Source organism: Vipera berus (genome assembly GCF_964194415.1).
Source record: "Vipera berus genome assembly, chromosome: Z".
Taxonomy (NCBI): Eukaryota; Metazoa; Chordata; class Lepidosauria; order Squamata; family Viperidae; genus Vipera; species Vipera berus.
This window is the reverse complement of record NC_138205.1, coordinates 90,088,248-90,100,813: the sequence shown is the minus strand read 5'-3', so window position 1 is coordinate 90,100,813 and position 12,566 is coordinate 90,088,248. Positions and strand designations below refer to the sequence as shown.

The window sequence follows — 12,566 nt, the reverse complement described above, 5'->3', positions numbered from 1 at the left end:
TAATTAAGAAATATATGTTTCTTAAAAAAAATTAAGTCTTAAAGTAAGAAAAAGTATGATAGCATTTACTTGGCAAGTATCCTGTTGTTTTACAAGAAAGTAGAAATGCTCAACTATTTTTATGCAGAAATTGTTTCCTGCCATATGTTTTAAATTAAGACATAGCTGGCCAAATTTCATTTGTTGGACTCCAGTTCTTCTGGCTGGGAAATGAAATACTCATAATTGTAGTTTGATGTAGTTTATCATTTTAATATTTTCTGTACTTTTCGACTTGCATGACTCATCTTAAGAACTTTAGGTTTAGGCTAATTAATATGTTTTGTAGCTTAACAAACAATTCCAAATTATATTCTACGAGCTGATTGCCACACTATGAAATTCAGAGGAAACAGCAGAAAGTAAGAAAACAAAATGTTATCACTGGATTGATTAGAAGTTATATAAAATCTATTGCTGGCTATGTTCCAAATAATTTGTGTTCAAGTCCCACCCAGCCACAAATTTGTAGCTGCTCTTGAATCATGCAATCTGCTAATACTGCTATCAGAAAAATTGGGAGGGGGAAAGAGATGGGGGATGGTCCCAGAGGAAACAGTGTAGTAAATATCTCATAAAACATAATAAAAATAGGAATTTATTTTGCTTCAATATTTTGTCTGTGGTTATTTAGAATTATGCTTTTTATTCAATAATGATTTTATTGTTTTCCTCCCAGAGAATACAGGAAAGAAGCGGTTTTTTTCAGCAAGAGCTGCATTTTAAACTTTGTGTTTTTAATCTAAGCTGCAAAAGGCATGCCAGAAATGGGGCTATGAGTCTCTGGAATAGAATGTTCAACCCCTTTTTTTTAGTTTCTTAGGATTAAAAAAATAGGTGTATTAAGCTAATTTGAGGCTAAATATGTATTTTTGTTAAAAGCACAAAAAATAGGAACTGCGGCTTTATATAAGCCGCAAATATCTAACTTTGCTATAAAGGAATGACCTAATGTAAGGATCTTGACATTTATAGATGAATTTCTGGATTAAAAATGCTAAAGCCAAAGGTGAGAAGGGTGTGGTTTAATCTTTTGTAAGTTGCCCATAGTCATATATATATATGGGGGCGTTCATAAAAAATGAAAGAATGAATGAGGAAGCCTAGTCTTTGCTTCTTTTTGAATTCTTAATCTTGTTAAAACCTCAGCTTCATTATCTTCAATAAGATTAGAACTTAAAATTTCTATAAATGTGAGATAGTTGCATCTAATAATAGTAGCAGTGTAAGAAGCCAGTAGAAATCATAATTATCCCAATTCACAATTGGTGTTTCATGCTTGGAAGGATCCAGAAACAATTATTTTTTGTTCTGAATTTTGTGTTTATTTCCTGAAATATTGATGGTAGTTATGATGATGGTTTTTGTCTTTTTAGATGATTTCTAAAGCAAAAGTGTGTGGCATCAGCAATGAATCTGAAACAGTTAAAAGACTCCGTTTGGCAGTGACAGATAAGGAATTTACTTTTAAGGCAGGACAATGGTAAGATTCTTTGATCTGTATATATTAAATAGAAAGAGAAGTTAATGAAATTCTATTTTTATACCCAAATTATCATTTTTTATTGACATCAAATTATTAATGTTTATTAGAGGCATGTGCAAATGTTTAATTTTGTCACCTTTGAATGAACTGATTTGCAAATAGAATATATTGCAATTGCAGCAATTTCCTCACATGTTGTTTAGCCTTGTATCTCTTTGGAAATGGTCCTACATAAAAAAATCCTTAAACCTACTCTACTCTAAAGAGAGCTTTCTGTTTTATTTGCATTAACACAAAGGGTCAAAAGCCATATGACTATTTGTAAGCGAACGTTATTGAGAAACAACAGCATGTACATAAGAAATCTCATTTGAGAAGATGCAAAGCTATTTGCTATTTGAGAAAGAAAAAGTCAGCAGTACTACTTTTATTTTGTTAGTCTGTAACCTAATCATTGGATTAAATTCAGTGGTATTTTTACTATATCAGATGGAAGGAAGGAGGGAGAGAGGGAAGGAAGGAAGGAAGGAAGGAAGGAAACATGCTCTTCCATTTTTAGAAGAAGCTTTCTAAAATGAATTACCTAGTATCTTACCTGGATAGGATATTGATTAGAAACAAGGAGAGAAGGTTTAACCATGGAAATTACTGGTGATTTTGGCCACTCATTGTTGCTCACTTTATGCTATATCACAGGGTTTCTGTGAGGATAAAATCATGATAGACTCCATATATACTGCCTTGTAGAATACAGGATAATGATATAATCTTTGAAAAATAGAATGACAGTATTTTTTCTTGGAAATTACAATTTGTTATTTAATCATATGAACATTTTCAAGATCTGAATGTTTTCTCTGAAAAATTCAGGTACATTTTTATATCAAACTGAATACTGTATTTTTCAGTCTGGACACTTTTCTTGTTCATATTTTTGCTTTTGCTTTATATTATCAATCTATCTGGCAAGTAGGTTTTATAAGATCAAACTTCTTCTGTAGGATGTTAATAGCATGAGTTACTAGTAGTGTTAATTTTGCAGTCTTTTGCATTTAGAAGAAGAAAACAAGATGTTGATTGCAATAATTCATGTTTGTAGAGCAATTTGCAGCACCCTTTGCACATGTGCACAGATGCATACTAAATTTGTGCGTGTTGGTTCTTAGGCAAACATTTACCCTTCAAAAATGTTTTGGTAATCATCATACTGAAAACTGAGTTCTTTAATTATAATTACTCTTTTCATTATCTTCCTTTTAAATTATTCTAATTCTGTTTGGCATGCTAACGTTCCACCAGTGCAGCTAGTAAGATTGCTTATGATCGAATGAATAGTACCGAGAAACAGAAGTGGCAGGAAAAGGTTAATAGATTTACATTTGCGATAAAATGGCTAGAAGCCTCCTATTCTTTCAAACATACACATTTTTTCCCCCTCAATGAATATTTCTGTCGCACAGAGGAGCTACATAGTTAGGGTTACACTTACTTTCTGAAATATTTGGCTTCACAATTTGATGCTTTGTTGAAATTTCATCACAGTACCTATTATACTGTTGAAAGTTCTGCTGTGTTCAGCAGTAATCTGATACTGTAAAGGTTACATTTCTGCCTGATTACTTGTTCTTTGCTTATATGTTTACTAAAAATTACTGTTGCTTTTTTTCTTTAAAATTAAAATTATATATTATGCAATTTGATTTTTCATTTATATCAATATTTTTTCAAATATTTCTGTATTTACAACTAAAAATAGTTGAAAAAGAAACCAGAAAATGAAATAGACAAATATAAGGCATGTATAATACCAAAATTAAGAAAAGTCTGATTTGCAGTCACTTGGAAACACTGTCTTTCATTTAAAAATACTATCAGTGCAGTTTATGCCCAATAAATGAATATTAAATTTCATCCATACTTATGCAAATAATATTGAATGGATTGGGTTATGTAGATGACTTTGACAATGGATTATGACATTGACTTTGACATTCAGAAATTAGACAGTTTCTGTTGAACTCCATAAAGAGGTAGGACACCATGTAGAAAAATAAAAGTGTTGTCGTTTATTCATATCCTGCCTTTCACTTGGAAGCTCAGGTAATATATGACTCCTTCCTATTTTCCTTACAACAATCCTGTGAGGTAATTGGATTGAGAGTGAGTGACTGGCCCAAAAGACATTAAATGAATTGCTCTGGTGGAGAATGGAGTAGAGTCTAATATCTTAATTGGTACACCTTGGCTGTTAATATTTAGATATGCGGAGTCCAACGCATGAGGATTGTTCCCGGAGATGCAGTTTTGCCTGCAAATTCAGTTCAACAGAGGCAAAAATCCATGTCCAAGGGGACGGGGGAAGCTGTATCCTCCCAACAAATATTTTTGGGGGAAACATTTAAACGAAAAAGATCTTTGGAGTGCTTAGAAAGTATTCTAACATATATTATATATAGAACCTATTTCATCTCTAATCAGGTTTCAGTTCATCCTCTCTTGATAGCCTGTTTTATATAGCACATTTGTTCTGCTTAATTATGAATAAATGCATATAAATAACATTTATGTGCATTTAGTTTTATAAATACCTATAGCTTTCTGTACAGAATATATTATAAGCTGTTGGTGTCTGTAATTAGTGAAACGCTTTCTGCAAACAGTCTAATGTGGGGGAGAGCAAATGTCAGTCTTGTTAGATTTATTTTGCTCTTTTTTTAAGAACCCAAAAGCCATTTACTACAGGCAAATGCAAAAAATATGCAATTAAACAAAAAAGGACCTGGGAATCCAAGAACTTTTTCCATGTAGCCAATCAGCTCAAAGTTCTGGTGATCCCCTCTGTGATTGTCCTTACCTACTTCATTGAAGTCAAAGATCTATCAAAAGATCCTCTTATCTAGTTCTCTTTAAAAAAAATCAGATTCTAATAATTTTATCTCCAAGTTGTTTCATTTCACAAAGAACTGTATTCTTATTACTGTGTTGCACTGATTTTACTTTTGTCCCTGTGGACATGCAGAACTTATGACATGCCTTCCTGGAAAATCTTCAGGAACATATGCTTTTTGTCCTTCAATTTTAACTTTTTATGTTTTAACTTAGATGTAACTATAAGCCTCCCAGAGTTACTTATGGTAAAATGGGTGGCCAATAAATTGTATCAATCAATTAATCAATCAGTAAAATGGGTGGCCATTAAATTGAATGAATGAATGAATGTCAGGCCACAATAATATTTTAAATGGACCTTTGCTTTCTTGTCCTCGGCTGCATTAATGATTAATAAATACATTTTTCTATTATCCAATATACTGCATTTTTCAGATTGAAAAATTCATTTTTTATTTTAGTGTTTAATGGTTATACAGCATTATAATCTATATTTATAAAGCGTTAAACATATCCTGTATAGTCTTCTTTTCTACTGATTCTTCTAAATAGTAGCATTATAGTGATTTGTTCTGTAAATAAATCTGTTTTAATTGTAGTTTGCATTAGGTACCGCAAGGTTTCAAATAATAAAAGAAACAGTAATAATATTCTAAGGTAAATGATATGAGGTCCAGATAAATGGTCTCAGGGTGGCTGGTTTTTAATTGGGTTACAAGTTTGTAACCCAATTACAAGGCTGAATAAATATTCTGTCAAAAGAAGACAGATTAAACTTTGAGTTCACTTTGTACTAAATTTGAACTTTCATATGTTCATAATTTGGTTTTACAACATTTAACAGGCAGAATAATTCCTCACTAGAGGGCACTACAATACATGGATTAATTTATAAGGATTATAAATGTGTTTATAAAAATAAAATACAAATAAATAATTGCACATACTTCAAGGCACTTTTTGTTAAGTATTATTTTTAAAAACTGGAATAAAATTGGATTAAATTGTAGCAGTATTGACAAATTACAACTGAACTTTTGAAAATGCCAGGCAAACATATCTCTGATAAGGTGGAAATTATCCATTTGTAAAATGATTCAGGTAGAAATAAATTGGATGGTAGTAATAATATTCTTGAAATGAAACTTTACATTTTAAGTATATGCTATCAGTATACGTTTTGTGGCCCTGCTGACAAAATAACCTTTTAGCTATATATATTTGCCATCATGACTCTATCTAGATCAATTACAATTTTATGTTTAGAACATAAATTTTATTTCTCTTTCATCTCATTTTGTTTTCCTTTCTTATATCATTTATAAGGCTATTTACCTTTATGTTAAAAATTGTAAACTGCTTTGATTGCATTAATTAAAAACAGAGATATGTATATAGTAAATGAATAAGATTCAGACATTTTTTACTCTATAAGCCAACTGAAGATTTTGTTTTGAGTTTTCTGTTATGGAAAATTTTAGACAGGTTAGTGAGTTACCATTGTTATTCCCCCAACAGTAATTTCAGTAGGAAGAAGTTTAATTGTTGCCACTAACAGCATCCAAACCTGACTACAGGCAATTCTCTTATCACTGTCGATGGAGAAGGTGATAGGGAAGGTTACAAGCTGCTGTCGCCTGCCACGGGACTTATTCTCATGTCTGTCGGCTGGCTAAAAAAGCTCTTTCTGAGAGGTGCTGAACTCTTTCAATGCAGTGGGGGGAAAAGAATTAAGATCCTGATTATTTGAGCTTTATTTCTGTACCAGGCTGAAGGAATTCCCTTCCATGCACAGAGCTGATATCCTCCTTGGAAAACAGAGCTCAGATCCGTCATTTCTGCACCCTACTGACATGTTCTCTTAAGGATGCAGAGTGGAGCTTAATTCTTTGGCAGGGTGGAAAAACAGAGGTCAGATTCTGACCTCTGTTTTTGCACCCTGCCAAAGTAGAGCTGATATCCATGGGCAGGCAGCTCTTTTAGCCCCCAGAGATGTGGGAGCCAAAATTCAAGCAGAGAATGGAGAGGCAGCCCAGTAAGGTAAGGACTATGGGGTGCCTCAGACAACTGGGGGAGACTCCTTTTCTCTCAGCGATGCTTGGATTTCAGCAGGAAAGATTTTAAACTCCTCTAAGTGGACCTCCCCAGAGTCTGCCCCACCTGCACTCCTTACCATCCACTTAACAATACATGTATTTGTTTAATAACAGCAATTGGAAGGGCTTGGACCATTGAGCAAAGCAGTTACATGGGCAGTCATGTTACAACTTATTTAACAACCACTTTGCTCAACAACTGAAATTCCAGGCCTAATTGTGATTATAAGTCGAGAACTACCTGAATGAATATAAAGGACTTAGGCAATAACCTATTATGCTACTATGATTTATATTTGTAAATCTGAAAATAATACTAACATTTGATCTATTCTGCTGGTCTTTAATGGTATTTTACCATTGTTGCTTTACCAGCTAAATATCTTCTATGTGATTTTCCATGAACTTTGCCTATACAAAGAGTAATGTAACATTCTATTTATTTATTTATTTATTTAGATTTATATATGTAATTAGTTTTATGTAGCAGGGTTCTAACAAATATCTATATGCTTAATCCATTATTAAACTGTACACATTTGAGTAAACTTGTCAGAAGTTTTAAATAGTAAAAAAGAAACCTGTTCCAAGACATTGCATAGAAGAAATTAAATGGAAAGCTATTTTATTTTAGGGTAGACTTCTTTATACCTGGAGTTCCTGTTGTTGGTGGATTCTCAATATGTTCGAGTCCTGGTATGTTGGAAGAAGAGGGAGTATTAGAACTTGCAGTAAAGCGTACAACACACCCACCTGCTCATTGGATTCATACTCAGGTATCTATGCTAAAACCTCCTAATAATTTTGTTTTTAGTGTTCTTTAAATTTATTTGTACATCTTGTTTTATATATAATTCAGCATTATTATTACTTTGAATTGTCTTACCCTTTTACCTGTACTGTAAGACATAAATTTAATGCTAGAGTACAGTTTAATGCTAGAGTACAGTTTGGATTATTTACAATACAATACAAATAAATAAAATAAAATAGTTGGAAGAGACCTTGGAGGTCTTCTATTCCAACCCCCTGCTAAGGCAGGAAATCCAATACCATTTCAGACAAATGGTTGTCCAATCTCTTCTTTAAAAACTTCTAGTGTTGGAGAATTCACCACTTCTGGAGGCAAGTTGTTCCACTGGTTAATTGTTCTAACAGTCAGGAAATTTCTCCTTAGTTCTAGGTTGCTTCTCTCTTTGATTAGTTTCCATCCGTTGCTTCTTGTCCTGTCTTCAGGTGCCTTGAATAGCTTGACTTCCTCTTCTTTGTGGCAACCCCTGAGATATTGGAACACTGCAATCATGTCACCCCTTGTCCTTCTCTTCATTAAACTAGACATACCTAATTCCAGTAACTGTTCCTTGTATGTTTTAGCCTCCAGTCCCCTAATCATCTTTGTTGCTCTTCTATGTATTCTTTCTAGAGTCTCAACATCTTTTTACATTGTGGTGACCAAAACTGGATGCAATTTTCCAAGTGTGGCCTTATAAAGTGGTATTAACATTTCATGTGATCTTGACTCTATCTCTCTATGTTGGCTTTTTTTGGCAGAGGACTCCAAGATCCCTCTCACAGTTACTACTGTTGAGTGAGGTACCATTTATACTGTACCTGTGCATTTGGTTTTGCTTGCCTAAATGTAGAACCTTACTTTTTTCACCATTAAATTTCATTAGCACCCAATATTTAAGTCTGTCAAGATCTTTCTGTATCTTATGCCTATCTTCTGGAGTGTTGGCTATTCGTGCCAGCTTGGTGTCATCTGCAAATTTGATGAGTTCCCCATCTATCCCTCATCCAAATCATTGATGAAGATGTTGAAGAGTACTGGGTCTAAAACAGAATCTTGGGGTACCCCACTGCACACTTCCCTCCATGTAGATGCAGTTCCATTGAGGACTACACATTGAGTGTGGTTGGTTAACCAATTACGAATCCATCTGGTTGTGATGCTGTCTAACCCACATTTTTCTATCTTATTAAGTAGTAGGTTGTGGTCTACTTTATCAAATACCTTACTGAAATCCAAGTAAATTATATCCACAGCATTCCTCTGGTCCAGTAATTTTTTCACCTTGTCAAAAAATGCAATAAGATTTGTCTGGCATGATCCGTTTTTGACAAAACCATGTTGGCTTTTGGTAATGACTTTGTTTGCCTCTAGGTGTTCACTGATTCATTGCTTGATTATCTTATCTAGAATCTTCCCAGATATTGAGCAGGCTGATAGGTCTGTAGTTTCCTAGATCTATTTTTTCCCTTTTTTGAAGATGGGAACAAATCAGCTCTTTTCCAGTCCTCTGGTAGTTCCCCAGTACTCCAGGATCTTTGAAAGATATAGTTTGGTGGTTCTGAAATCACACTTGCCAGTTCCTTAGGAACATTGGGATTTAATCCCCAAGGTTCTGGTGGTTTGAACTCATCAAGGATGGACAGATGCTCACTTACCATTTTCTTGCCTATTTTAACTTGTGTTTCTGATCTGTTTTTTACAGTGCTGTTTTTCACAGTTTGGACTGTTTTTTCCCTTTGTGTAAAAATGGACACAAAAAACCGAGTTAAGTAGTTCTGCTTTCTCCTTGTTGCTTGACACCTTTTGCCACTTTCACTAATGGACCAATTGTTTCCTTGACTTTTTTCTTGTTTTTTACGTGTTGAAAGAAGTTTTTTTGTTGTTATTTTTGACTTTTGTTGCAAATCTTAGTTCATTTTGAGCCTTAACTTTCCTCCCTTCATCTTTGCAGGCTCAAGCTATCTGCTGATATTCTGCCTCTGTTATGTGTCCTTCATTCCACTTTTTATACTTGTCCTTTTGTCTTTCAATTTATCAGAGAGTTCTTTATACCTCATCGTGGTTGTCAGGGACGTTAAGCTCATTCTTGTATAGTTCTTCTGTGTAATTTTTCCACCTCTTCTTAATCTCTTCTGCCTCTGTTAGGTCCCTGCCATTTTGGTCATTTATCATGCCCATTTTTGCAAGAAATGTTCCCTTCATCTCTCCAATTTTCTTGAAGAGATCTCTAGTCCTCCCTATTCTATTGTTTTCTTCTATTTCTTTGCACTGTTCATTTAAGAAGGCATTCTTATCTCTTCTAGCTATTCTCTGGAATTCTGCATTCAATTGGGTGTATCTTTCTTTTTCTCCCTTGCCTTTCGCTTCCCTCCTTTCCTCAGCTATTTGCAAAGCTTCCTCAGACAGCCATTTTGCTTTCTTGCATTTTTTTCTTTGGGATGGTTTTAGTTGCTACTTCCTGTACAATGTTGCGAACCTCAGTCCATAGTTCTTCAGGCACTCTGTCTTATCAGATCAAATTCCTTAAATCTATTGGTCACCTCTACTGTATATTTGTCAGGGATATGATTTAGTTCATACCTGAGTGGCCTAGCGCTTTTCCCTACTTTCTTCAGTTTAAGCCTAAATTTTGCAACGAGAAGCTCATGGTCTGAGCCACAGTCAGCTCCTGGTATTGCTTTTACTGACTGTATAGAGCTTCTCCATCTTTGGCTGCAGAGCACATAGTCAATCTGATTTCTGTATTGACTGTTTGGTGATGTCCATGTGTAGAGCTGTCTCTTGGGTTGTTGAAAAAAAGTGTTTGCTATGACCATTGTATTCTCTTGACAAAATTCTGTCAGCCTGTGCCCTGCTTCATTTTGTACTCCAAGGCCAAACTTGCCTGTTATTCCCATGATGATAAGGACATCATTTTTGGGTGTTAGTTCTATAAGGTGCTGTAGGGCTTCATAGAACCGGTCAATTTCATCCTCTTCAGCACCGGTGGTTGGGGCATAGATTTGGACTATTGTGATATTGAATGGTTTGCCTTGGATTCGAACTGAGATCATTCTGTCATTTTGGGGATTGTATCCCAGTATTGCTTTTCCTACTCTTTTATTGACTATGAAGGCTACTCCACTTCTTCTGAGGGATTCTTGCCCGCAGTAGTATACCTAATGGTCATCTGAATTAAATTCACCCATTCCTGTCCATTTTAGTTCGCTGATTCCTAAGATGTCGATGTTCAGTCTTGTCATGTCTTGTTTGACCACGTACAGCTTTCCTTGATTCATGGATCTTACATTCCAGGTTCCTATGGAGAAAAAATCTTTACAGCATCAGACTTTCCTTTCACCACCAGATACATCCACAGCTGAGCGTCCTTTCGGCTTTGGCCCAGTCGCTTCATTCTTTCTGGTGCTACTAGTACTTCCAGCATCATATCGTTTTGCCTTTTGGTACTGTCTATGGGGTTTTCATGGCAAAGATACTGGAGTGGGTTGCCATTTCATTGTCCAGTGGATCACGTTTTGTCAGAACTCTCTGCTATGACCTGTCTGTCTTGGGTGGCCCTGCACGGCATAGCTCATAGCTTCATTGAATTACGCAAGCCCCTTTACCACAACAAGGCAGTAATCCATGAAGGGGATTACTTATTTCTTATTATTTCTTTCTTACAAATATAAAATCTCTGCCAGTACATGGTCCACCTATACAAAAGTCTTCTCTTATTGAATTATATAAGTATAGTGGCAGGTGGAATATTTCAAAAAAGTACACTTAAGTGGCAGAAATTAACTAATACAAAATTAGTCTCATTTTTATTCTAAAAATGAACAAGTGTGAGGTAATACCAGAAGGAAGAAGATCTTTGAACCTAAGCTTAACTATCTCGGCTTCAGCCCGCTGTACCCGGGTAACGTCTTCAAAGTGGACTCGCAATGCGTATTTGTATTTGCTAAATACGTATTTGTATTTGTATTTGCTAAATGCGTATTTGTATTTGCTAAAATACAAAGGTGCCAGATAGTGGGCTCATTGACCAATACTCAAATAGCAAAGAGTCTTTATCAGATATATTTAAAGACTTGGCCTGGGATTCATGAAAGTTTACATGAAATAAAATAGGTTTACTTTTTAGATGCCACCTTTTTGCTCTAGAACAGGGCTTTCCAACTGGTGGTATGCATACCACCTGTGGTACTTTGCTATGTGGCAGGTGGTACGTGACTGCTAGCCAAGTGTAGGGGGAGGGGAATGAGCCAAAGTGAGCCAAGCCTGAGGGAGAGGCAGCTGCAGCTGCAGGACAGTCTGCGCTGGGCAGAAGCCCCAGGAGCCGGCAGGGCTCCAGCTGATTGGTGCTTCCGGAAGCAGCACAGAGCTGGAGGTGAACTGAAGAAAAAGTGGGGGAAGGAGAGGAGAGGCTATAAAAGGAGGTGGTTTGGGCAGGAAAGGGGGAAAAAAGACAACAGAGAAAGAGAAGGAGAGGTCAGCCGGCAGGGAGGAAACAGGGACAGAGAAGCAGCAGCTGTTGCTGGAAGAAAAGGGTCCCCTGGTTTGTTTTCTCCAGCCAGGAGAATGCAATCAGTGCTGATGAAATGAAAAGCCAGCATGTTGGAAAGGAAGTGGGTTTATTTAGTTCTGGATCAGCTGGCAGCTTGATTGGGTTACCATAAGATTTTTGTAGAGTTTTTACAGCGTTTTGTAATTCAGAGGCTCCTTTGTGTGCTTTGGTTATTGGAATATTTTAGTCTCTATTTTAGGCTAGCAATGAGTCCAAAATGTTGAGTTCCATAGGTTTAAACAAATGTAATTAGTTTTACCCCCTTATGGAGTCTGTCTATGTCTTTTAGAAAGTTTTCTTTGAAGGTAAACAGGTTTAATTTTAAATCTAAAGCTTTTCGCAATTGCCGGAGCCTTTCAGTCAGGGATTGCAATATTGTGACATGAGACACCCCTGGGGTAGCTTAAAGAAAAAAAAACAGTTTATGTGTTTCTTTATTTTGTGAGTCTTTCTTGCTTTGCACTTGATTCCTGTGTCTTTAAGGGTACAGGGAAGGGATTGGGGGGCGGGGGGTTTACATTCTTACTACACTGTGAAAGGAGAGCTAAGACTGGCCGACCAGCTAGCTCAAGAGTCTACAAACTTAGCAACTTTAAGACCTGTGGACTTCAATTCCCAGAATTCCTCATCCAGTCATGATGGCTGAGGAATTCTGGGAGTTGAAGTCCACAAGTCTTAAAAGTGCCAAGTTTGAAGACCCATGAGCTAGCTGGT

At 35.8% G+C, this 12,566-nt stretch overlaps 1 protein-coding gene across 4 annotated transcripts in view; it reads left to right on the top strand.

The window, feature by feature from the left end:
- The window catches only part of OXNAD1 (oxidoreductase NAD binding domain containing 1), a 31,771-nt gene that overhangs the window by 6,997 nt on the left and 12,208 nt on the right, over window positions 1-12,566 (top strand). For all 4 annotated transcript variants that reach the window (XM_081346342.1, XM_081346341.1, XM_081346340.1 and 1 more), the window contains 2 exons: window positions 1,416-1,522; window positions 7,145-7,286. In XM_081346342.1, the coding sequence (XP_081202468.1) occupies window positions 1,416-1,522; window positions 7,145-7,286 (249 nt within the window). The remainder of the gene's footprint in view (window positions 1-1,415; window positions 1,523-7,144; window positions 7,287-12,566) is intronic.